The sequence below is a fragment of the Ovis aries genome, chromosome 9, assembly GCF_016772045.2.
Source record: "Ovis aries strain OAR_USU_Benz2616 breed Rambouillet chromosome 9, ARS-UI_Ramb_v3.0, whole genome shotgun sequence".
Classification (NCBI taxonomy): domain Eukaryota; kingdom Metazoa; phylum Chordata; class Mammalia; order Artiodactyla; family Bovidae; genus Ovis; species Ovis aries.
Genome location: NC_056062.1, coordinates 77,881,225 through 77,908,834, shown reverse-complemented (window position 1 = coordinate 77,908,834; position 27,610 = coordinate 77,881,225). Strand labels below are relative to the sequence as shown.

At 37.6% G+C, this 27,610-nt stretch overlaps 1 protein-coding gene and 1 pseudogene across 29 annotated transcripts in view; one reads left to right on the top strand and one right to left on the bottom strand.

Annotated features, from left to right (window-relative positions):
- Nucleotides 1–27,610, top strand: part of VPS13B (vacuolar protein sorting 13 homolog B) — a 784,482-nt gene that overhangs the window by 255,446 nt on the left and 501,426 nt on the right. For 2 of the 29 annotated variants that reach the window (XM_060393920.1, XM_042254444.2), the window contains exon 20: nt 102–9,993. The exons of the other annotated variants lie outside the window; for them this stretch is intronic. In XM_060393920.1, the coding sequence (XP_060249903.1) occupies nt 102–112 (11 nt within the window). In that variant the 3' untranslated portion in view covers nt 113–9,993. Of the gene's footprint in view, nt 1–101; nt 9,994–27,610 lie in introns of those variants that run through there. 29 annotated transcript variants of the gene reach the window in all.
- LOC114116390 (chromobox protein homolog 1-like) lies at nt 26,057–26,606 on the bottom strand (annotated as a pseudogene).

Sequence of the window (27,610 nt, the reverse complement as noted above, 5' to 3'; positions counted from 1 at the left end):
CTGGAGGCTTCCCAGAGCCCAGCACCTGCGATGACCACAGTGGTCAGCATCTGCAGTGAGGCCTTCATGCCTGACCACATCATCTGATCCCTGTTCAACAGAATGTTCATGAACTGGTGCTGCTTGGGCTTCATGACAGTCATCCATTCCATGAAGTCTAGCGACTGGAAGATGGTGGGCAACATCACTGGGGCCTAGAGCTACACCTTCACTGCCAAGTGCCTGAACATCTGCACCCTGATTCTGGGCCTCCTCTTGATTATCACCCACGTCATCATTTTGTCCACTGGCTTCCTGATGATTATTCAAGCCGTTTACGAGCTCATAAAGGACTGTGGAGGCTACAAGTCCCTGCCCGCAGCCTGGGGCAGTCATCCCTTTTCCCTGCACCCGATACACGCATCTGTTTACCATGAAATAAAATGAAGCATTTGCTAAAAAAGGAAAAGAAAGAAAATGTTAGAAGAGACCCTTGTCTTCCTTTTAAAATTGCCATACAATTTAAGAGAGGAAACATTTAATTTGTTAATGCTGTTCTACACTTAATAAAATGGTGAACCTTGTGAGTATTGAAGTCTATGAGTATTGAAGTTCTCCTTAAATGTTTATTAAAATTTACCTCCCCCAAATATTTGATGATCATTATAAATATGAGTTTTTTAAACAGTCACTGTGCTTTGATGTTTACAGCATGAAAAAAAAGTTAATTTTTCTGTTTTCATTTTATTCCTCCAGGTCACCTTTGGGTCAGCACTGCTGATTCTGCAAATAAGCTTACCCTTGACCTTTAGTTACTCAGAATTTAAGTTTGGTTCTGAGCCAGTGAGTGCTTAAATCTATAAAACTAAACAAATGTTTAGTATTTGTTGGTTTTAACCATTTGTCTTTAAACATTCAGTTACTTCCGCACAAAGAGTAGCTATTGCCAGTTCCGGATTCTATTATCAAATTCTAAGCATGGAGCATGCTGTAAGTTACTGAAAACTTATCTGATTAAATTCAGATTGGTTCAGATGGTTATAGGCTATTTTAAAATCTGAAGATTTTTTTATGCACAGTTTTATAACTCTGCTTACATAATTAAGGTATATAACGATATTGGGTAATGACCCTTTCTTTTTCCTATAAAAAGTTGAAAAGTTGTTTAATTTGTCCTGTTATCACAGTTATATCAGATGAGCTTTTTATTCCTTTCTGGTTCTGTGTTGGATAATTTTAAATTTGTATTTGAATAGCATTTATAGTTTCACGTTACTTCCAAATAACATTATTTTTTCTTAGTAAGCTTAATGGACCATTTATTTAAGTCCTTCCATACAAGGAATGTGATATGAGATATCCAGCAGATTAAGACTTAGTCATAATAAATAATTTATTCAGTCTTATTTCTATTTCTTTGAAATATGGGGATTGTGGACTGCACAGATACCTTTTATATATGCAAGAAAGAAGGTGGGACTTTAATGTTGTTAGAGTTACTGATCAAATTGTAAATTTCTAGGAAGGCTTTTTTTTTGTCTTCTGTGATGCAATTGTTCTTGGAAGGCAAACAGGCTTTTCTCAGGTATTAGGCCCTGATTTTATTGTGTTCTCTTTTTGCCTGTGTCCAGAGAGTGTTTTCTTCTTTAGTTGTATCATTTTGATGAGATCCTCGATTTTTTTGGTTTTCTTGCTTTTGTCTTTGTTACTTTGTTCTTTTCTTGGAGCTCTTCGTTATTGACTGGCTTTTACTAAGAGTGTGGAGCAGAAGAGCCATCTTTTTCAGTGAGATACTTGAGATCTCTACATCACTAAAATATATCAGGCTCTATTAAAATGTATTCAGTTATTAGTAAGATTAAATTATTAGATATAGGGTCTTACTAGATCGTTGACATTCTCTGGATAGCTCACCGACTCAGTGGACATGAGTTTGAGCAAACTCTGAGAGATAGTGAAGGACAGGGAAGCCTGGTGTGCTGCAGTTCACGAGGTCACAAAGAGTTAAACATAACTTAGCAGCTGCACCTGAACAAAAACAATAATGTTTTCTGAGATTTGGGAGACCCAAGATTATGCTGCCTCTCTTTATGTTGTATTAGATGTACAAATATAAATTTGCATATTAAAAAATCTGAGCTGGACATGAAACAACAGACTGGTTCCAAATAGGAAAAGGAGTATGTCAAGGCTGTATATTGTCACCCTGCTTATTTAACTTCTAAGCAGAGTACATCTTGAGAAACGCTGGGCTGGAGGAAGTACAACCTGGAATCAAGATTGCCGGGAGAAATATCAATAACCTCAGATATGCAGATGACACTACCCTAATGGCAGAAAGTGAAGAAGAACTAAAGAGCCTCTTGATGAAAGTGAAAGAGGAGAGTGAAAAAGTTGGCTTAAAGCTCAACATTCAGAAAACGAAGATCATGGCATCTGGTCCCATCACTTCATGGGAAATAGATGGAGAAACAGTGGCTGACTTTATTTTTCTTGCTTCCAAAATCACTGCAGATGGTGATTGCAGCCATGAAATTAAAAGATGCTTACTGCTTGGAAGGAAGGTTATGACCAACCTAGACAGCATATTAAAAAGCAGAGACATTACTTTGCCAACAAAGGTCTGTCTAGTCAAGGCTATGGTTTTTCCTGTGGTCATGTATGGATGTGAGAGTTGGACTATAAAGAAAGCTAAGCACCGAAGAATTGATGCTTTTGGACTGTGTTGTTGGAGAAGACTCTTGAGAGTCCCTTGGACTGCAAGGAGATCCAACCAGTCCATCCTAGAGGAGATCAGTCCTGAGTGTTCATTGGAAGGACTGATGCTGAAGCTGAAACTCCAATACTTTGGCCACCTGACGTAAAGAGCTGACTCATTTGAAAAGACCCTGATGCTGGCAAAGATTGAAGGCAGGAGGAGAAGGGGACGACAGAGGATGAGATGGCTGGATGGCATCATTGACTCAATGGACATGTGTTTGGGTGGACTCCGGGAGTTGGTGATGGACAGGGCGGCCTGGCGTGCTGCGGTTCACGGGGTCACAAAGAGTCGGACACGACTGAGCAACTGAACTGAATCCTAAAAGAACATTTGAGGAAAATAGAAGTACAATTTTAATTTGAGGATTGGTTTTGGTTTTTGATCATATGAGTCTAATGTGAACAGTCATTATAGTGTTTAATCTGAATTGTTAATATTAACCAATTTTCTTTTAGATTTACTTTACTTATGAGATAGAGAACATGAATGCTCATTTAACTTTTGAATTAAGAGTTTAATAGGAATGCAATCCACATGTCAGTTGGAAGGATTTATGTTTTTTTATTGGAAGTGGAAAGCATAAATATGCAAGGATTTAGCTATTGCAAGAGTCCTCTATGTTGGTTCCTATTCTGTTTTGTTATCTGCATTTACAAAGGGACTTGAAGAAGTTGAAATGGATTCAAAGAAAAGAAATAATATTTATTACTAGGATAGTAATGAGAACATGTGAAAGTCATGCAGTTATGATTCTTAAATATTTTTGCCATGATTTATTGATAGTTGACGGATGTATGTTATCCTCTGCACTTTTTACTTACAAAGGTCATTAACATTAGAATAATTTTTGTCTGTTAAGTATAGAACAGAATCAGAGTGTGAATTACTTTCCTTTGGGAAATTAGTGTTGGACAGTATGAATTTTACCTGCTTTCATGTCAGTTCCCTATACTATACAGGTACTCATTGTATGATTTGAGTATAATCATACTTCACCTTTTCTATTCATTTTCTTGGTAGAAACAGTTTCAGACCTGAAAAAGTGGTCATCCTTTCCAGATCCTGATGATAGTTCTGAGAAAGCTGTAATGCCTGGTAGTTAATAGTTGTCTAATAAATATTTAATGAGGGAGCTCTCAGGCAATTAATTTCAACCCAGAATAGAATGTAGGTTTCAGATTTCACTGGGATTAATTTCTGTCCATTTAGGCAGTCTCAAACTAAAGTCCACCATAAAGAGTCTGCAGTTTGGTCAACCAGAGAGTGTAAAGATTTATTTAAGCTGGGGCTGTTCTGCTTAAAGATACTTGCTTTGAAGTTTGTATCCAACGTGGTTTAATATAATAGTCATGACAGCCAAATATTAGCAATGACAGGGATCATCAACTTAGAGAGTGGGTGCACAGGGTTAGCCAGTTTATATTCTCTCATTCCTATTGAACGAAGGAGGAAAGAGTGTAGACATATGTGTTTATGGGTGTATTTTCCCTTACAGGTATGCCTAAAAGTGTTCCTTTCACTTTCTTTTTCCCTTTCATACTTATTGTGACTTTCTTGACTCCCTGACTGCAGATGCAGAGATAAGATCTCTTGGTTGTGGTATCCTCAGAGCTTGTAGAGAGCTTGAACAGTAAATCTCACTCAGGTTGGCAGTTTTCATCTCTACAGCGGATAGAGGGCAGAAAACTAACAAATACTGAACATTTACTGTTATTACCATTATTAAACATGTTATTATGGCTGTTATGTGCTATGCTTAGTGCTTTTACCTGACATCTGTTTAAATCAGAATAACTCAATGAAGAAAATTATTTTCTTCATGTTTACATGGAAAAAACAAGGTTTAAGGAGATAAGACACACAGTTAACAAGTGGCGAACCAGGAATGGACCCAACATGTTCATGTCTCCAAAACTCTCTACTGCCTATCAGACTTTCTGAAATCAGGTATCTGAATGATTGGAAATTGGTTATAATAGAGAGTCAAGTATATCTGTGTAACTGTAAACCCAATTAAAAACTGAGGTTACCAGTATGATTCAAGCATACTTGAATCACACTGCTTGACTCTTCTTTCCCCAAAGGTTTTAGTTCTAAATAATCAGCTTGTGTTCTGATTAGTCTTTATTGTACTCGGATGCAAATTTTACCTTTATTTGACTTGCAACCTGCTTTATAGAGTTAGTGATTTATTGAATATCTTGGAAGCAAGTGCTTGGCAGGCAGTATTTTAAGGTGAAATTGCTGTGTGAGGATTTTGTTAACCTGACATTTTGTGGTTTCGCCTCATAAAACTAGCAAAGGACTCCCAGCGTGGAATGTTAATGGGGTGAAGTAATGAATGCAGGCTGGGACACCAGCAACTAGGCGTGAGGCCTCCTATAGTTCATAGCCCATGATTCTTGGGGGAGGTCTTTGGAGATGGTAGCTTTGCTCAAAGATAAAAGCAGTAGGAGAGCTTTTTAACTCAGCAGTTGATCAAACTCTTTCTGAAATTTAGATTTAGATGCCAAGCAGTGGAATGAACATGGGAAAGTAATTAAAGTTAAGCAAGTGCAATCTCTCATGATAATTTTCACTTTCTCAAAGTATTGAAGTAAATTACTGAGTACTTATTTCCTCTAACCAAATATTAGCCTTTTTAGTCCATTCAGCTTTCAAGGACTGCTTATTTCACTTGTATATCTCAGTCGGTCAATAAGATAACTAATTTGATTTTAGTTTTGTGTAGGTTTTATTCCACTGGACAAAGTGACATGTAGTGTTTTCTTTTCCATTTAATTTTATTTTAAAACTTGTACTCTACAGAGTCCAGGATTTCTTAGAGTTGACATTGGGTAAGGCTCTAGACCTGTATTTCTAGATTCTATAAAAGTAACTGATTTTTTTCTGATTAGTTTGTTGGACTACTATTTAAGATTTTGTTTGAGTAAAGAATTCTGCTGCTAAGAAAGTTTTAAAGACTCATATTTAGCTGCTGTAGGGAAAGAGCAAATTAGCCAAATGCTCTCTTGCCCCACGTTTTGTGAATGATTATAATAATTATATATACTTATAATTATATATATACTTATAATAATTCCCTGGGTTTGGAAGATACCCTGGAGAAGAAAAGGCTACGGACTCCAGTATTCTGGCCTGGAGAATTCATTGGAGTGACAGTCCGTGGGGGGGTCACAAAAAGTCGGACAGGACTGAGTGACTTTCACATGTACTTATAGCACTCCTCATACGCGTCACAAGGTACTCGCTTGGCCACAGGCAGCTTTTGTTATGTAAGCATATATACGATCCACCTGGAAAAGTCCTGAAGGAATGCTGTGTTGTGTTGTGTACGGCTGCATTATGGTGGTGAGGCTGCGTTAACGGCTGTGATCGCTGGGTTAACCACCAGAGGAAAGAATATAGTGTGTCTGCTGCTACTGCTGCTGTGCCAGTCAGGAGAGAATAAATGTATTTGCAGTTCCTACAGCCCTTTGAGTTTCTTCTAGCTTCCCCGGCTCGCCTTGCCTACCCTGGGTTCAGCAAATAGGATATTAATCCTAAAATGTATTTTCAAAATTTTTGTGATTGCAGTTCAAGTAATAGATCACTCGTTATATGCAGATTACCTTGAATCATGTATTCAAAAGGAGAGAAATGATTGTTTATAGGTTGAGGGGAACTTTTTAGATTTGTTACTTTAATCAGCTTCATAGAATTATGTTTAGTTGCAGAGATTAGAATTATTTTTAAAATAATTGTTTTTTTATGTTTTAATACTTTTAATTGAAATGCCTTTTCCTCTCACTGGATAAACTATTAAGATATCTTTTAGGTAAAATCTGAGGTTTTAGTAATCATCCGTATTTTCATTTAGGTTCTGAATATGTGAACTGGTATTGTTACTCTGAAAAGCACACTCTCAAAAGAGCACATTTTAATCTGTGCTCTTCTTTACTGTTTATTGAGTTAGTCAGCAGGTCTTAAGGGTTTTTTTTCTGTAGTATTCTTTCAACTTTACCTTGTTTTTTATTCTTATTTCCCATAATTTAAACTAGATTGGCAGCATTAATCACAGAATAGTTTGGATAGTTTGTTTTCTTTCTAATTTTGCTTCTTTCATTCATTCTTCATAAATTGATTCATTCATTCATTCTTTATTCATTCTTCAACTGATTTAGCACTTGAAAACCACACAGTGACTCCTTATTAGCTATCTGGTGAAATCCATTGTTTCAACCTTTTCAACTGCTCATGTATTATCTAACATAGTCAAACAAGCCAGTTTAATTTTATGCCTCAGTTTTTCTTCAAAATATAACTCTCTAGGCTAAAAGGTATTGACACTTCAGTCTACTTCTCAAAGACAGTTTTGTAAAATTTATTGCTAGAATAGTTATAGCAGAGTAATTCTAACCTGTTTATGTATGGTTTAGGTTAAAATCTCAATCAACGTAAATCTGATATCTCAGGGGAAAGTTATGATCATGTTCTCTTAAGAGCATTATTTTACAAGATTGACAAGGACCTTAGTCAAGATGTTAGTTCCTTGTAGAAAAAAGAACAATTTTGGTAGGATATGGTGTCTGAACTTTCAAGTTATCAGCCTGTTTTTCTGGGGTGATCTTTATACAAGTGCCTATCATTCTTATGATACTTTCTGTATTATCCCTTTGTGTCTACCTTCCAAATAGTTAAATTATACATTTGTTTCAAGGTCTTTTCTATTTTAAAGAAAATAATCTTTTTTCCTTTGGATTTTTCCTCCTCATTAAATTATATGTTGCCCATAGGAAGTGGCTTTGGGGACTGTTATCCCATGTTCCTATAGTGTACTTTAATGACTGGGTTACTTATCTTTTCCACTAATTTTATTGAAAGAAAAAATATATCTTAATCATCACCTTTCCTTTTCATCTATTCTCTACTGGATTCCCTTCTGTGCATCTGTGTATCATACCTGGAAATATTGAGAAGATAATGTCTCAAATAATTTTCTGTCTTTTATGGTTCAGATGAGAAACCCTGGTTAAAAACACTTACATGTTCCATGACATACATACAACAGGTACTCAGTATATATATTGAGTGAATAAACTTGTGTTATTCACATATGAGCTTTGAGATGTATAACCTGTTTTCAGTTTGCTTCTAAACTTCATGAGAGCAAAGACTGTGTCTTCTCTGATATATGAATGTTTCCAGTTGTTGAGTAAGTAAATAGTTTATGAAAAGCTTACATAATTAGGAATAAGGCAGAATTTCTTCCTACCCAGTTGGTTGAAAGCAGATTGGTCTGGGAATGTGATTTTGCTTAAAATGGAAATTTTCAGTTTGACAAACCAAGGTATTATTGTAAGAGTTGAAAATGAACTTGAAATTAAAATTTTCTAATAAGAAATAAATTCTGATTAGAGAATATCTAGAAAATATAATACAGTTAAATTATATCAGAATCTTATAGTTACAAAGAGAAGAACATGTAGGATAAAACTCAGCTGCTTTTAGCCATATGTTAGTTCAAGATGGTTAAAAAGAAGACTTGAGTGAATGCATGTTAGAAATTAATCTATTTTGAAATGGTTGTTTTGCTGAAAATAGATGGTGAGAATGACTTCAGCAGCAGCCAGATTTAAAACTACATGTTGCAGTAACTGAAAGTATTTCCATAGGCCCCCATATTTGTAATTAATTTTCATGTATTTGCCTGTTATAGATGTATCATTTATCACACATAATTCATACCATAATCATCAATTTTGAGTTACTTTTGAGTTATTTCCCCACCCTCCAGATTTTAGCATTTCTTAAAATAAGTGGTCTTTTATTATTACCCTTGTTCTCAGTTGAAGTCTAGTTCCTATAAAGAGAGTTTGTTTTTGCATCTTCCAGTGATCTCAGACATCATCAACCTGAGACCACTTTATATTAGTTATTTCTTAGGTGATGTTTGAATTTCATTGTGAGTATGAACTCAGAAGGCCTTCACAGTGTGAGTATTGTTTTGTGGTTTAAATTTTTTTCCAGAGATTGTGTCCCTTATCCTTCACTCAGAGTAAAGGTTATTTCATGAGTTTTGTTCCTTTTTCTATAAACTAAGAGGGTTTATTTAAGTCTTATACAAAGATGTACTCCTGGGGTGCTTCATTATGGATGTATGAAACAACAGTATATCATAATTGGTGGTGTTTGATAAGAAGAAATACAGCATTATAACCAACATAAATGAGTAAAAACAGTAGCAGTGTAGAATTGAGTCAGCCCAGTTCAGTTTGAATCAGTGACTAAATGAAAATAGTTGGGATTTTTCTTTCAAGATGGAAATTGCACTAGTAGATTATTTAGCCTTAATGTGTTAACTATATCCATAGTTTTGAAAAGTATTATTTTCTCAAATTTGAAATGGCTCATACTTTGCAGATAGGTTTCTCTTTAGTAGCTTCAATCCTTTTTTTATTTTTATTTTTTTTACATAATTTGTATTCTTTGGAATTAAATTTAATTCTTAGAATTACAAAATTCTAATTTTAATGGTTCTAAGAACCATTACCTTGAATATAAGAAACTTTTGCTAATTTAAATTAACATTATACTTGTTCTAGATAGACAGTGAGAGACTTTTTACCCACCTGTGGAATAAAAACCTCTTCTTTTATTCAATGTGATTGGGTCGACTTCAGCCACATGCCCACGTTTAAACCAGTAATTGCCATGGAATACCATGTGTTGATCAGCTTTAGTTCAGGTTCTTCAGAACCTGTAAAGGGGGATGGAATGGCCGTGACAAGCTGAGACCTAGAGTGGAGGTAGCATTCAGTTCTGGGTTCTTGCATAAAGTTTGGGATTCTGTTCAGAAGGAAGAGAAGCGTGGCTGCTGGAGAGGAGCCAACAGCATCTTCTTCAGGGCATAATACCTATATAAATCCTTTGTTTCACTCCCTTAAATATCTTGGATGAAATTACTCATTTCTAGATTGTATTAAAAGCTCATAATTGGTATTGACTTTTTGTGTGTGTCCCCTGCTACAGCGCAATATCAGTACTGAACTTCTCTACTTTGATTTTGTCCATCCTAATATGTGTTAAGCTTCACATAAATCAAGAGGGAGTTGATATAAATATGTTTTAAATATCAGCTCACAAATTATATCTTCTCTAATAGTAATAGATCCTTGGAAGAAATAAAAAAGAATCAAAATATGAAGTTTTTTTCAGATTTTCTCAATATGAAAAGAACCATATTGAGCATCTTAAGGAAAAAAAAAAACAAACTTGGTGGTTAGACTTTTTTAAGTAGGGTCTTACAGTGTGTAGTTGTCTTTTCTTAAAACATCAGGTTAACAAAATCCTTGCACACCTATTTACTTTGTTCTAAATATTCAATAAAGTCTGTGAAGCAGGTTACAAGTCAAATAAAGGTAAAATATTGCATCAGAACACTATCAGGATTAATTAGAACACAAATGAGAAGCAAAAGGCTAGATAGAGATAAGTTGGTCAGCATGCACAGGTAAAAATGTAAGTGGGACAGTCCACACTGCTTGCATCCTGTATCCTGTGGCATGCAACATTTATGTGTTTTCTCTCTCCCCCTCCCTAGCAGATTGCTAATTTGCTACCTATATTTAACATATTTTGCAAATTTTGTTTCAGTAGCTTCTTGCTTCCTCACATATTTTATGAGTTCTGCTTGTATCTCATAAGATATTTTAAAATTTACTATCCAAATGGTTAATGTTTCTTCGGAGTTTTATACATCTTATTTTCCTGGACTTATACTGTAATTGAATGTTCTTGAACAAGATAAAGGGCACCTTGCAGAAATCCTCTGTTAGTCAAGGTTTAATCAGAGAAGCAGACGACTAGAGATACACATTTGAAGGATTTATTATAAAGACTTCTCCACACTCAGTTTTGGGAGCTGTTTAAACAGTTTGTGGGGGTTGGTCCTTCTATGTTGGTGCTGTTACCCAAAGTCATCAAGGCAGAAAGTCAATAAAGGAGTGTTGACATGAAGTAAAGGGAAGCAAGGACAAAAGGGAAACTGTGAGGATTACTGGAAACTGCCCTCTCACTCTTTCCTAGTTTGATGAATATAGTTATCTTGTGAGAGAATATTACATCCTTCTTCTCGTAGCTCACAAGGAATAATGCTCCTGGCCCAGGAGTCAGAGAAGTTGAAAGAGGAGGTTTGGTAAAAGCTGGAGTTAAGGGGCAGCTGCTGCTTGTGCCAAATAGATGAGCCAGCAGATAAGCAACAACGTGCATGAATAACAGTATCACCTTCTGAGTGTGAAAAATACATGGCTGCCGCTTCACTTCCAGTTTTCAGATCTTGCTAAAAATATCAACGTAGCCAACATTATCTTTGAGCTATCTAGAGAAGAAAATTTTAAGAATGGCTTACCTTTAATTAGGTATGTAATTAGGAGGAAAGACCCTCCTTTGAGAAGTTTAGCTTGGGATGACTTCTAAATTTTCATTCATTTTGGCTGTTCTTGGATTAGAGGACTTTTCTCCTTGGGCAGTATTGTCTTACCGGTTTTATGTGAAACATATTGAGGGAAAATTTCAATCTTCTGACATTTTTTTAGCATTCTAAACCCTATAATTTAGTTTGGGGCATATTGTTTTAAATATCATTCATTTTAATAAATACTACTTAAGCAGCTACTGTAATTAGATTCTATACTACTAGTAAAATAAATGACTAATTTTGAAAACATATATTTTTAAGTAACAGATCTATATTTCTTGCTTGCTTGACAAAATCACCTTAGGGAATGCTGATCTAAATTTTATGTCTACAGTTTTTGCTTTGATATCCAATGCATGTTGTTAATGGTTCAAGGAAATCCATCTGCATTAAGGGGAAAAACCCTGTTAGTTCCAGATTATAAATAAAATTGATATTTTTGCAGTGTTACTGCCAGTTTAAGTTTTGAAGCCATGTATTTCTTTTTGAGCCATCAGCTGTAGTGGATTATATTAAATTTGACCACTAAGTTTTCTCAGTGATCTTTAGCTTCCTGTTCTGTGCTATGGCAATATTTCCTACGGGATTTCACTAAATAATATCTCTCTTATCATTGTGACTAATCTAATGACATACTGCAGCACAGAGATTCTGTCAGTAAATAATTTACTAACCGTCAGTGTTCTTTTAGAGCAAAATAATTTTTGACAGTGGTTCTGTGGACATTTTGGACCAGGTGATTCTTTATTGCTGGGGACTGTCTCATGCCATTTAGTATGTTTTGCAGCATCCCTCGGAGAAGGCGATGGCACCCCACTCCAGTACTCTTGCCTGGAAAATCCCATGGACAGAGGAGCCTGGTAGACTGCGGTCCATGGGGTCGCAAAGAGTCGGACACAACTGAGCGACTTCCCTTTCATTTTTCACTTTTATGCATTGGAGAAGGAACTGGCAACCCACTCCAGTGTTCTTGCCTGGGGAATCCCAGGGACGGGGGATCCTGGTGGGCTGCCGTCTATGGGGTCACACAAAGTCGGACACGACTAAAGTGACTTAGCAGCTGCAGCAGCATCCCTAGTCTCTACCAACTAGGTACCAGACATACCTTCTAAATTGCGACAACCCAAAATATTTAAGAATCACTGCTTCAGCATGTGTGTTTTATTTTGTAATTTATGTTAACTTACTAGAGATGCCTATTTAAAAGTGTTTCCCTAGGATTTTAGAAAGGGGTTTAAAATATGGACATATTATTTGGAATAGTTATATTGGGGCTACTGTTTCAGAATGTAACTGTGCTGGAATTGTTTTTTTAAAAGTAAAAGTATCCCATATTAAAACCTTTAGATCACACATATAATGCCAAACAGTGATAGTACTGTCTGCATTGTTATATTTTTATGGTCATACATAGAGAATATCAAGTACTAGTCAGCACCGAGTGATGGAATTTGTGTGTGTTTAATTAGTTATCTTATTTGAAGGATGGGCCTTTACAAGAGAAAGGAGAATTAAATCTTGGGAATTTATTATATATACAAGTGTATATGTGACATTTCTTTGCCTTCTCTGATTGAAAATCAGTATTTATTTGGTCCTCCTGAATGTGAACTCCATGAACACCAAAATTATCAATTTGCTTCACTGTTGTATCCCATAATTACTGTACTCAGTAATTATTTGTTGAGCAAACTGTCCTATACGTCCTTTCTATTATCTGACTTAAGCCTCAAAACAACACTGTGCTCATTTGTGTCCAACTCTTCGCGGCCTCATGGACTATAGCCCACCAGTTTCCTCTGCCATGGGAATTTCCAGGCAAGAATACTGGAGTGGGTTGCCATTTCCTACTCTAGGGGATCTTCCTGACCCAGGGATCAAACCCACGTCTCTTGAGTGTCCTGCATTGGGATCGGGTTCTTTACCATTGTGCCAGCTGGGAAGCCCAAAACAACGCAGGGAAGTAGGTATTTTATTCATTTTACTGACACTCAGAAGGATAAAGTGCTTTTCCCAAAGTCTCAAGTATTGAGTAGATGGAATCAGAACAGTATTGATTTTTTATTTATTTAATAGGTGCACTGGGATCTTCCAGTTGCAACATATGGGATCTCTAGTTGCAGCACGTGGCATCCAGTTTCCTGACCAGGGATCAAACACGTCCCTGCTGCATCAAGAGCCCCTGGACTACCGGGGAAGTCCCACGATTGATCTTTCTTAGTGGCACTCGAGATCCTTATTTCTTCCCCCTTGGCACAAGCTCCTGCATTATTTCTCCTGTTGTCATCTCCTTTTTCTTCCCTTACTCCTATCCTCAGTCTGAATTAATTGTATTTCCTGAATGTTACCTGCTTTATTCCTTCATTTTAAATATTCAACTATTATCACCTGTATTTTGATTTTTGATTGTCTCCTAACATCTAAGTTGTGGGAAAATGGAGTGCTGTGTTGAAAAGAAAAGGAGTTAGAAGGAAATCATAGTGATACAAGCTGCTGCCATAATATTAATTATCCTAGTCATTGTCTCTAAACAGAACAGAAACCATCAATATTTTTTCTTTCAGTGGCTTTTAAGAGAAAACTTAAAGGAAAAAAAAAGGAATTTCCAAGTCCCGTGGTAACTGACTAAAAGCCAGTAGTCAGAAATTTCTTTTTCCTTCCCTTGCCATAAGAAGCAATTTAGGACTATTTCAGTCCTCTTTTCAGTTATGTCATTAGATGAAGTTCAGTGTCTTAAAGAAAATTTATATTATTCCTGATGAGAATTGTTCCTTCACTTTTCTTTTTAAAACATTAAAAATGCTTTCATTTAGTGTCTTTAATCATAGATAATGTTATTGTACATCTGTTAAACTTCTAATTTTTTGTATCCTTTTCAGAGTAAGGATATTTACTCATTTATCTGGTTTGGGACAGGAAATGATAAAGCTTCAGTTCAGTTCAGTCGCTCAGTCGTGTCCGACTCTTTGCAACCCCATGCATCACAGCACGCCAGGCCTCCCTGTCCATCACCAATTCCCGGAGGTCACTCAAACACATGTCCATCGAGTCGGTGATGCCATCCAGCCATCTCATCCTCTATTGTCCCTTTCTCCTCCTGCCCCCAATCCCTCCCAGCATCAGAGTCTTTTCCAGTGAGTCAACTCTTCGCATGAGGTGGCTAAAGTATTGGAGTTTCAGCTTTAGCATCGGTCCTTCCAAAGAACACCCAGGACTGATCTCCTTCAGAATGGACTGGTTGGATCTCCTTGCAGTCCAAGGGACTCTCAAGAGTCTTCTCCAACACCACAGTTCAAAAGCATCAATTCTTCAGCACTCTAAGGCTTACAGAAGAAAAGTTAAGTGCAAAGTATTGACAGTTTGCTTAGTTACTGTTTGTTTTATCATGGATTGGTCCTATAAAGTATTTAAAAAGCCTTGTTTTGGGGATCAACATTGTTCATATTTCCCCCTTTTTTTGGATAAATAATTTATATCACTGTATAAGTCTGAGTACAGCATGATTGAGCATATGTTGTGAAATGATTGCCACAGTAGGATTTTAGCTGAGCCTATTTGTAATCAGCATTGTAGCAACATTATTTGAATATTACAGTTTATCGCTTTAGGGCAGCTAAGACTCCTTTGTGAGGAACTTCTTTGTTTTAATAGACTGTGATGTTCTCATAAGCATAAATGACACTAGTAGTTACATTGGAGTAACTGGAGAGCATGCCTGTCAGTTTCACACCAGTCACGTGGGGAACTTCAGTGGACTTCCACATGTGCCATCCATAGCTCCAGCACCACCACTTCCAGTGCAGACATCCCACTGGTCACCACTGTTGGGCACGTGGGAGTAAGTGCCAGTCAGAAGAATCCCAGGGTATGCGATTTTCCCAAATGATACAGTGAGTAATTCTGGATCCAGGCCACCAGAGGCCTGTACTGTATATACTTGGAAGCTGTGGTTGCCAGGAATATGTAGTTTTCCTGATTTATGTCCTTAGCCTGGTGTGGATCTTTGTCTCCGCTTAGCTGGCCTTGATCAGCTGGTCACAGTGAATGGCAGATGGTGATAATTTGGGGCACCCCACTGCTGATGAATCATATGGGCCATGGCATTTCTGCCTGGCTGTGCGTTTGGGCTGTAGCCATAGATACAGCTTACCCAGCTCAAGTCTAGTGGTTGGCTAGGGTCATTCAGGTTTCCATATGCAGTCTTCTTGAGAGGATCAAGGATTGGTTCAGTCAGTGTAAACAGTGTTTTTCTCTAGCAGGTCAGAGTGGATGTACTCATTGGTCTCAGACTGGCATATGTTCCCCTTGGCCGATTGTTTGATGCCACATGATAATGCTGCACACCTTAGGGCTTTCTGCACCTGGGTCAATAATAGGCATTATTATCTGGAGTAACAAAATGAGCTCATATCATACATTTTGAAAAATTTAGGTTTTCATGGTCCAGAAAAATCTGTATTTGGACTTGAACTGAAATTTTATCGAACTTGTCTGTTTTTTATCTAATGTTTATGACACATGTGAGTGAGTTTATGGTTGGTTGTTTAAGTGAAGAGGAACTAAAAAGCCTCTTGATGAAAGTAAAAGTGGAGAGTGGAAAAGTTCGCTTAAAGCTCAACATTCAGAAAACGAAGATCATGGCATCTGGTCCCATCACTTCATGGGAAATAGATGGGGAAACAGTGGAAACAGTGTCAGACTTTATTTTTTTGGGCTCCAAAATCACTGCAGATGGTGACTGCAGCCATGAAATTAAAAGACGCTTCCTCCTTGGAAGAAAAGTTATGACCAACCTAGATCGTATATTCAAAAGCAGAGACGTTACTTTGCCGACTAAGGTCTGTCTAGTCAAGGCTATGGTTTTTCCTGCGCTCATGTATGGATGTGAGAGTTGGACTGTGAAGAAGGCTGAGCACCGAGCATTGATGCTTTTGAACTGTGGTGTTGGAGAAGACTCTTGAGAGTCCCTTGGACTGCAGGGAGATCCAACCAGTCCATTCTGAAGGAGATCAGCCCTGGGATTTATTTGGAAGGAATGATGCTAAAGCTGAAGCTCCAGTACTTTGGCCACCTCATGTGAAGAGTTGACTCATTGGAAAAGACTCTGATGCTGGGAGGGATTGGGGGGCAGGATGAGAAGGGGACGACCGAGGATGAGATGGCTGGATGGCATCACGGACTCAATGGACGTGAGTCCGAGTGAACTCCGGGAGTTGGTGATGGACAGGGAGGCCTGGCGTGCTGCGATTCATGGGGTCGCAAAGAGTTGGACACGACTGAGCGACTGAAACTGAACTGAACTGAAATGATAAATAATGTATGTCAAATGTTGTGAGAGATAGCTAATGCAGTACCTAGAAATGTATTGTATACACTCGAATAATTAAAACTTTATTTTTTTAAATTTAAATTTATTTATTTTAATTGTAGGCTAATTACTTTACAACATTGTATTGGTTTTGCCATACATCAACATGAATCCGCCACAGGTGTACATGTGTTCCCCATCCTGAGCCCGCCTCCCTCCTTGCCGTCCCTCTGGGTCATCCAGTGCACCAGCCCCAAGCATCCTGTATCCTGCATTGAACCTGGACTGGTGATTCGTTTCTTATATGACATTATACATGTTTCAATGCCATTCTCCCAAATCATCCCACCCTCTCCCTCTCCCACAGAGTCCAAAAGACTGTTCTATACATCTGTGTCTCTTTTGCTATCTCGCATACAGGGTTATCGTTACCATCTTTCTAAATTCCATATATATGCGTTAGTATACTGTATTAGTGTTTTTCTTTCTGGCTTACTTCACTCTGTATAATTGGCTCCAGTTTCATTAATTAAACCTTTAAAGTTTGGTTTTTAGAAAGATTTTGTAAAAGATTGGAATGGCCTTTAAAAGTTTGGTGGAATTTTCCTTAGAACTCTTCAGTCCTGCCTCCCACTTTTCTTCTCATCTCTAGTACCTCCCCTCCCTTTTTCCTTTTCTTTTTTTTCTTTGTGTTTTTGTCTTTCTACTGTTATAACCCCTTTTCCATACCCTTCCTCCTTTCCTTCCTCTTTTTTCTCCTCTTCTTTGTTCTATTAAAAATAATTTTAAACTACTGTTTCAATTGCTGTGGAAGGTTTGTGTGTGTGTATGTGTTAGTCACTGAGTCGTGTTCGACTCTTTGCAGCCCCATGGACTGTAGTCTGCCAGACTGCTCTATCCATGGAATTCTCTAGGCAAGAATACTGGGGTGGGTTGCCATTTCCTTCTCCAGGGGATCTTCCCGACCCAGGGATTGAACCCAGGTATCCTGCATTGCAGGCAGATTCTTTACCATCTTAGCCACCAGGGAAACCTATAGAAGGTTCAGTATTCATATTTCCTCCTGCTGCTGCTGCTAAGTCGCTTCAGTCGTGTCCGACTCTGTGCGACCCCATAGATGGCAGCCCACCAGGCTCTGCCATCCCTGGGATTCTCCAGGCAAGAACACTGGAGTGGGTTGCCATTTCCTTCTCCATCTTATTTCCTACTTCTGTTGAATTACTTTTGGTAAGTTTTTTTTTTTTCCCAAGAAGTCACCCAGAAAATTTTGCCCTGTTTAATTTATCATTATTTTAGACTTGAATGTTAGTTTATATGGTTACAGAATTTTGCTTTGATAATTACTTTCTTTTTTCCTTTGAGAAGCTTGTTGTTAATCTGATCGTTATTCCTTTTTAGGTAATGTGTCTATTCTTTTTACTTCATTTCCTATCTTGTGGTTACTGTTATTTCGTGTAATCTAAACCTAGTTCATTTAGCTGTGGTTTTCACTTTATCTTACTTGGGAATCATTTTGCTTTCTGAATCTGAAATTTTGTCTTTCAGCAATGCTGGTAAATTCTCTGTTGTTATATCCTTAAGTATTGCTTTTCCCCACTTTTCTCTTTCTGCAGTTTTGATAAAACATATGCTGGATACTATTATTCTGTCATTCTTATCTCTATATCCCTCCTTTATATTTTTAATGTTTTATAATTTGTGTCATGTTGTCAGTGATTTCTCTTGATAACTTTTCGGGGTATGAATTCTTTCTAATTTGTATGATCTGCTGTTTTAACTTATCCTCTGTGTTTTAGTTTCAGTGAAGGCAGTGTTTTAAAAATTCATTTTGAACTTCTTTCAGCTCTCTAGTCTTTTTCATTATAATTGATTCTTAAATTTTCCACTCCATCATTTTGTTCTTTAATTCAAACATTATTATACTGTCATCTGCACTTAATAATGCTGTTATTTAAAGTTTTCTCAGGTCTGTTTTTGTTGTTGTTTCCTTTTGATCATGGATCATGATAGTTTTTTTTTCTCATTTTTGTAATTTTGAATTATTGGCCCTTATTTGATACTGAATTGTCTAAGGGGGTATTTTGTAACCTGTGTTGAGCATCTATATCTTTTAACAGCTTTTATTTCTAAACAGATTTTATCAGTCTGTTTTAATGTCTTTGTGGTTTTTTTGATTATGCAGATTATGGAAAATTGATCCTCTAATTCACTGAGCTTTTAAAAAACTATGCCAGATTTTATTTTGCAGTCTGTATTTAGTAATATGTATTGATGGATCTTTATAAGTCCCTTAATTTATAGGAATTTCCTTTTATTTAAGCATGCTAAAAGGTGTAATAGTTTATTTTTTAAGAATATTCATAAACCCTTCTTTTAGCTAATCCAGGGAAAAACTATAAAGTTAGGTAAAACTCCCTCTTTATTTTTCCCTTTCTCATTTCCCTTCTCCAGGCAAGAGTAGTTACTGTCTTGAACCTGGCATTCAGTGTTACTGTATATACATCCATACTTTTGGTATGCTTGTGTGTGTGCATGTGCCATTCAGCAGTACAGAGTATTCTTTTGTGTAATATTGTGCAAGTGATATTGTGGTAAATTATAAAGCTTGATACAAATTTCTCTCATCCCTATTATTCTTGCAAGTTGTTACATTGTAGATCCTTCCATAAAGTGGAAGGATCATCTCTTTAAGTTGGCTGGTGCATATCACTTGCTTTGGCTGAAAGGATGTTAGCAAACATGACAAAGAGATTTGAAAAACATTTGCATTTTGAAGCTTGCTTTTCTGCTACATTTGGAGCCCTGAGACCCCTATGTGAAAAAGTTTGAACAAGAATATGAGAGACCATGCTGAGGAAAGGTAAGGTGCTGTTCTCTGCAGGAAATCAGCGTCTTTCTAACCTGGCAACTGATCACAGATGTCAGAATCAGCCTCAACTGAGATCCATCAAGGCTTCCAGGTGGATTTTCCAGTTGGGGCCACCCTTAGTGGGTGATCTGCAGAATAAGAGGCCAAATAAATATTCATTGTTTTAACACTCTTCAGTTTTGGGGTGGCATGTTACTGAGCAAACGTTAGCTGCCACACATATCATTCCATTTATATTCTTTCTCCAGCTTCATTTTCTTACTCAACTTACGTATAACTATAGTTCATTCATTTTTTCTCTTATTATATTAATCCAGTATATGAATGTGTACCACTCTTTTTTTTCATTTTTCAGTAATTTTCTGTTGCCGTAAATTACAAGTCATGCTGTCATGAATATTCTTGTACATGTTTCCGTATTTACTCATGCAAGACTTTTCAATAATCTTTTAAGTTTTAGGTCTAACTTTAAGGCTAACTATTTATCCTGTTAAAAAAAAAAAAATCCTCAATTTATGTTAAGAAATGTTGTTCAGATCATTATATAACTTGCCCCTGTTGGATCGACTGAACTGGTATTATTGCCTATACCTGAGAATTATCATTTTATTTTTATAATCTGCTGACTGACTGTGATCAAACCTGAACCGGTAATACCTCTGAAGTACATGTCATAAGATTTCTCCATGTGGTGCTAAGGTTAATTTTGTGTCTTACAGTGTTGTTTTTTTCCCCTTCAGCTTTTTTGAGGTATAATTAACAAATAGTCATGTTTTAAAGTATCTAACAAAATAAACTCTATTTATAGCCCATGTTTATCACATTTCTGATCATAGATGAAATCATGATTGCTAAATAAAGTGATTATGGAGATAAATATTTTTAGATGACATGCAAAAGTTATTTGTTTTACCTCTGCAGTGCTAAACACAGTGGACATAATTAGATGATGCTGTTTCTCCTGTGGAACCATTTAAAACAACTCTATTCTAAATGTCAAGGTGATTTTGATTAGAGAACGAGGCTTGGTATTAACATTTTGAAATTTGGTTTAAATGATGTAAGAATGGTCATATCATTTTATCTTCATAGAATAATGAAGTTCAGTCATGATTCATTACTTGTGAGGAAGCTTTTTTAAAGGCTTTATTTTTCACTTATTCATAGAATGATTTGAATGTTTTATTTTTAAGTATAAATCATTTTTATTTATCCTGTAAATTTAATGATAAAATGTGATATATAGTTTATATATTTGAAATACAAACAAAGTTGAGTTACAGGAGTCTTTTCATACCATGAAAAGTTTCTGCCGAATGCCCATCTTTGAGTGTTAACTTTGAGAAAATTTGCAACTCTCAGCAGGCTTCCAGTTTTTCATACTTAAAATAGACCATTTCTGTCTCATGGAAAGGAAAATGGAAGTTTATTTTTAAGGAATGTAGAATGCTTTACATATTTGAAAATAATGCACTTTTTTCTTCCTATTTAGTTTTATAGTTCCTTATTGGAGGTATAATCAGTATGATTAAAGTTGTTAGATAAATACAGGATATCAATTTGAACTTCAGATAAACAACAAATAATATTTGTTACATACTTGTATGATAAAAAATTCATTGTTCATCTGAAATTGAATTTAGCTGAGGAGCCTGTATTTCTGTTTGCTAAATATGGAAACTGTCAATGTGATTCAGTTTTTATAAAGAGTATTATTTTTAGATATATACTTTACTATAATTCTTGAGAAAAGTCTTGAAAAATACAGAATAGAATAGTAATGGTTGTTATCTCTGGTGATTAGAGAGGAGGAGGGAAGATTTTGCATTCTTTCTGTATACTCTGTATTGCTTTAATACATTGCAGCATGGTTATATTTTTTCATACTTAAGAAATTTTGATATAAATGGTAAAGATACTTTGGATTATAAAAAATGTTTGATGGGTACTGTCATAGAGCTTATAAGTTGGTGGAAGAAGTAATCACACAAGTAAACAGAAAATAGAAATTACAGTAGTCTCACAAAAGAAAGATTATAATGTTATGAGACTATACAACAGGAAAATTGACTTGATTTGAAAAATTAGTGAAAGCTTTATTGAAGTGAAGTTTGAATTTCAGTGTGAAAGAGTTAGTGTGGGCATTAACGCAGTGAAGAGATTAGCCTTTCTGACAAAATGATAAGTGAGAAGTACCTTGGTGAGTGGGAGAAACCGAAGGGGAGAGAGCAGGAGGGAGAATAGCACAAGATGAAGTTGGAGAGAAAGAAAGGGGCTATGTTCTGCTGAGACCTGTGTTCCCTGCTTTCCTCCTTAATGCAGTGTGAAGCCATTGAAGGGTATGATGCAGGTGGTGCTGACAGGATCTGTTTGTGTTTTAAAAATATCATTTTTGCTGCAGTGTGGAGAACTGCTGTGATCAGTGGGTGCTGCCATGAGAGAGGATGTTGGTAGACCAGTAGAGAGATGATATGGTAGGAATTCTTATGAGAGATAAGTAGGAGTTGATCTTGGTAGGGAGGCTGGAGATGGAGAGGAGTAGAAGATTTGAGGATTATTTAGGAGGTTAATTTTTTGGTATTTAATGATGATGTATGGCTGTCATCAAGAGAGAAGTGGATTTCAGGATAACATCTGGGTTTCTGACTTGCATAGTAAATGCAATTAAAAGTAATAGCAAAGCCAATGAAAATTTAAAAGAGTTCTCTAGAGAGGAAGGTTAGCAATTAAAATGATGTGGGGAATTTTTGAAATTATATATGATAGTAGGAGGTGCGTGAATCTGCACCTTCATATATAATATGAATATTATTTCATATGTAATATGAAAGTATTTTAAAATACTACTTACCTTGAAATTAAGTTTGGTCTTTTAGTACTAGTTTATGTTCATATACATGGAGTTGAAATTATTTTGAAGTCGTTTAATTTTCAGTATTTGTGACAAAACAATTATGATAATGATAATTATAAAAAGTAGCAGTTCCTTTCTCAGCTTTTCTTAGGGAGATATTCAGTACTTAAAAAAAATAAATCTATAGTTTTATTAAGAGAAAAACTGACAGTGTTGATATGAAGTTTACATTTAAACAAAAGTTTTCACAGAAACCTAACAGGTGCTTAAAAGTTACAGTGGGGTTCTAGATTCAAGTCTCGATGATGTCAGGAACTGATGGCTCTCATGATTCAAGATAGTGTTTGGGTTTTAGTTAATTCTTATGATTAAAAATTTTATTTTATTTTAAAGTGAACCACTGCCCCAATAAGAAAATTAAATCTCCTGAAACCAGGGCTTTTGAAATTGTTCTACTCTTGAGCTTGTACTGTCAGTAACTGAACCATGCCCCAATAGTTTCAAAGTTCAAAAACAGAGGCTCCAAAAGTTTCCACCCTATGAGCACTGGCCCTTGTCTTTCTCTACTCACCTACCTCCTGTACCACCCTATTGAGCTTCTCCTTAGTCTCTCAGCCATGCCCAACTCCTTGCAACCCCATGGACTGCAGCCCGCCAGGCTCGTCTGTCGATGGGATTCTCTAGGGAAGAATCCTGGAGTGGGTTGCCATGCCCTCTTCAAGGGGATCTTCCCAACCCAGGGATTGAACCAAGGATTCCAGCATTGCAGTCAGATTCTTTACTGTCTGAGCCACCAGACAAGCCCATACCACTCTCTGCCCTTCCCAAAATATTTCATCCAGTGGCTTGGATGGAGAAGCTGATATTTGTAACTTTCAGTTCAGTTCAGTCGCTCAGTTGTGTCCGACTCTTTGCGACCCCATGAATCGCGGCATGCCAGGCCTCCCTGTTCATCACCATCTTCCGGAGTTCACTCAACTCATGTCCATCGAGTCCGTGATGCCATCCAGCCATCTCATCCTCTGTCGTCCCCTTCTCATCCTGCCCCCAATCCCTCCTAGCATCAGAGTCTTTTCCAATGAGTCAACTCTTCACATGAGGTGGCCAAAGTACTGGAGTTTCAGCTTTAGCATCATTCCTTCCAAAGAAATCCCAGGACTGATCTCCTTCAGAATGGACTGGTTGGATCTCCTTGCAGTCCAAGGGACTCTCAAGAGTCTTCTCCAACACCACAGTTCAAAAGCATCAATTCTTTGGCGCTCAGCCTTCTTCACAGTCCAACTCTCACATCCATACAGGACCACAGGACAAACCATAGCCTTGACTAGACGGACCTTATTTGGCAAAGTAATGTCTCTGCTTTTGAATATACTATCTAGGTTGGTCATAACTTTTCTTCCAAGGAGTAAGCGTCTTTTAATTTCATGGCTGCAGTTACCATCTGCAGTGATTCTGGAGCCCCCAAAAATAAAGTCTGACACTATTTCCACTGTTTCCCTATCTATTTCCCATGAAGTGATGGGACCAGATGCCATGATCTTTGTTTTCTGAATGTTGAGCTTTAAGCCAACTTTTTCACTCTCCTCTTTCACTTTCATCAAGAGGCTTTTTAGCTCCTCTTCACTTTCTGCCATAAGGGTGGTGTCATCTGCATATCTGAGGTGATTGATATTTCTCCCGGCAATCCTGATTCCAGCTTGTGTTTCTTCCAGTCCAGCGTTTCTCCTGATGTACTCTGCATATAAGTTAAATAAGCAGGGTGACAATATACAGCCTTGACGTACTCCTTTTCCTATTTGGAACCAGTCTGTTGTTCCATGTCCAGTTCTAACTGTTGCTTCCTGGCCTGCACACAGATTTCTCAAGAGGCAGGTCAGGTGGTATGGTATTCCCATCTCTTTCAGAATTTTCCACAGTTTATTGTGATCCACACAGTCAAAGGCTTTGGGATAGTCAATAAAGCAGAAATAGATGTTTTTCTGGAACTCTCTTGCTTTTTCCATGATCCAGCGGATGTTGGCAATTTGATCTCTGGTTCCTCTGCCTTTTCTAAAACCAGCTTGAATATCTGGAAGTTCACGGTTCATGTATTGCTGAATCCTGGCTTGGAGAATTTTGAGCATTACTTTACTAGCATGTGAGATGAGTGCAATTGTGCAGTAGTTTGAGCATTCTTTGGCATTGCCTTTCTTTGGAATTGGAATGAAAACTGACCTTTTCCAGTCCTGTGGCCGCTGCTGAGTTTCCCAAATTTGCTGGCATATTGAGTGCAGCACTTTCACAGCATCATCTTCCAGGATTTGAAACAGCTCAACTGGAATTCCATCACCTCCACTAGCTTTGTGCGTAGTGATGCTTTCTAAGGCCCACTTGACTTCACATTCCAGGATGTCTGGCTCTAGATTAGTGATCACATCATCATGATTATCTGGGTCATGAAGATCTTTTTTGTACAGTTCTTCTGTGTATTCTTGCCATCTCTTCTTAATATCTTCTGCTTCTGTTAGGTCCAGACCATTTCTGTCCTTCATCGAGCCCATCTTTGCATGAAATGTTCCCTTGGTATCTCTAATTTTCTTGAAGAGATCTCTAGTCTTTCCTATTCTGTTGTTTTCCTCTATTTCTTTGCATTGATCGCTGAAGAAGGCTTTCTTATCTCTTCTTGCTGTTCTTTGGAACTCTGCATTCAGATGCTTATATCTTTCCTTTTCTCCTTGGCTTTTCACCTCTCTTCTTTTCACAGCTATTTGTAAGGCCTCCCCAGACAGCCATTTTGCTTTTTTGCATTTCTTTTCCATGGGGATGGTCTTGATCCCTGTCTCCCGTACAATGTCACGAACCTCATTCCATAGTTCATCAGGCACTCTATCTATCAGATCTAGGCCCTTAAATCTATTTCTCACTTCCACTGTATAATCATAAGGGATTTGATTTAGGTCATACCTGAATGGTCTAGTGGTTTTCCCTACTTTCTTCAATTTAACTTTATAATTGGAAAAGAAAGGGTCTTCTTGTCAGTTTCAAGAATGAGCACCTCTAAGACAAAATGATCTGCCAACGTTCACAAGACTTTACCTCCACAACCAGTTTCCATCTCCCAAGGGGCAGCTTTGGTAACTTCTTAACTGGCTTAGTCCATTGTTGGGAACAGCATTAAGCTCAGGCCGGGAACACCATGGCTTCTGTGTTTCAGGCATTCGTAGCTTTAAACAGTCTCTCACTATCCTCATTCAGGTTGCCAGTGACAATTTTTGAAAAGCTGCAGTACTGGACACAGAATCCAATCATCATTAGTGGTTCTTTCCTTTATTTCACTGTTTCCCCAAATGTTAACAAAAGTGATCCTAACCTATCTCCCTTCTTTTGCACCCCATCCTACCCACCCCAAATAATACACTAGTAATAACACACTAGCCAAAAACTGTACGCATGCTTTGCTGTAAGAATCGCAGAGTTCGCACTATTGGGCAGAAGGCTGTGGGCTGTTGAATTGCTCTTTTAAGTGTCAGTACAGTGTTTCCTAGTCCCCCACATCCCATCCTGCAAGTTTTGTCCTTCATAGAAGGGCCTTTGCTCTTCTTAACAAAGTTCAGAATTGGTTGCCTTGAAACACTGACCCTCCTTTCCCTCCACTGGGATGGGTGTGAAAACTATGTAGCATGGAACAGCTTTAAAGCACTTGGGCTGCTCTAGAGCACAGAAACTGGACTGGCTTGTCAAGGGACATCTTCTCAAGCCATCTTTATGGTGTCAAGACAAGTAGAACTCCTCCTTTCCCCCACTTGAAACCCACAGTCAGATGTGAGAGGGGCTGGTACTCAGCAGAGTTAATTCTTGTCATTGTTTTTGTCATCATCCTCTGAGGGTTAGGGATGCCACGTCAGCCTTTCCTCATAGAGGTGTATGACTATCTGTGGGCACTTGACCTTGGCTTCCTTGTCAGGGACCAAGTCAGTGGCATCAGAGTTTTTCCAGTTCATTTGAAGCATGAGTTCTCCACTGGAGTTTGTCACTCCAGTAGCCTGTTCCAGTTCCAATCCCTGGGCAGGGGTTTTGTGACTCTTGTTTTTTCTTGTTTGGTTTGCTCTCTTCCACCTTGTTTTCCGAATCAGAATCAGAATCAGCTTTGCACTTGCCTCCCTCTGATTTATTTGTCTTGTGTGCTTTCTTCTGTAAATGCAGAAACTTGACAATGAGGCCAGGGCATTCCAGGTTCTCTTCTGCTCTATGCATTGTCCTCTGAGAACCCCTTCCACTTCAGAAGGTGCTCCACTTTGCCGTGTACCACTGGGCAGTCTGGAACTTTTTCCACCACACACTTTCTTCCTCTTCTTCCAGCATGTCCCTCCACTTTCATCTGGTTTTCTTTTTCCCCATAGTGCCAACTTGCTGGTATAAAGGGTGACACTGCTCACAGCAGTGCTCAGAAGCATGAGAGGAACGGCTGCCACACTGCTGGCGAGTCTTGTCCAGCCAGCCAGGGGAGTGGCGGCCAGAAAAGCAGCAAGCCCAGTGACCTTGGTCGAACCCCTTCACTGAAGTGTACCTGGCCCAGGCCAGCTGCCCTCCCCTCAGCCGAACAAAAGGGCCTCACACTCTTGCAGTACTTTCAATAATTTATTCTATTGGAAAAATAGATTCTTGATTTGAAAATACCATTCTGAAATAAGGTGACTTGCCTACCATGAGTTCTTAAATGTATTCATGCTGTTACTATTTCTAATGTTTATTCTACAGTATTTGTAGCCCTTTTTTAGGTTTCTCTGTCATTGGTTGATCAATCTGTTTCACTTATTTATCCATCTTCCCACAGAAGTTCTGATCAGTAACTCTTTCGCCTTAAAACTTTCTATGTAGCCTAATTGCCCACAGGATTTTAGTCTAAATTTAATTAACTTGAGTGATATCACCTGTTTACTTTCACTCTCTTGACTGGCTTAGATTCATTGCTTTTCTTGGTCCTGAACCATAAATGTGTGTATGTGTGTGTGTGTGTGTGTGTGAATACCTCAGTATCTTATTTTATTATTATTATTTGGTCATAGTGTGTGGCTTCTGGAATCTTAGTTCCCTGACCAGGGAGTCAGCCTGGGCCCTAAGTAGTGAGAATGTGGAGTCCTGACCATTGAACCACAAGGAAATTCACCTTACTGAACTTTTTAGATCCAGATCAGACATTAGCTCCTCTAAAATGCATCCACTCTCTGGAGAAACTGAGTGGTTTCCTCTATCATATTTCTCTAAATTTGCACTGCATCTTATTTATATATTTACTACATAATATCACATGTACTTTATTTAAATATCTATTCACATTAAATGTGCGTGTTCAAGAGAACTAGCATGTGATGGTCAATAAACTTTTCTTATGAGTCCTGTTG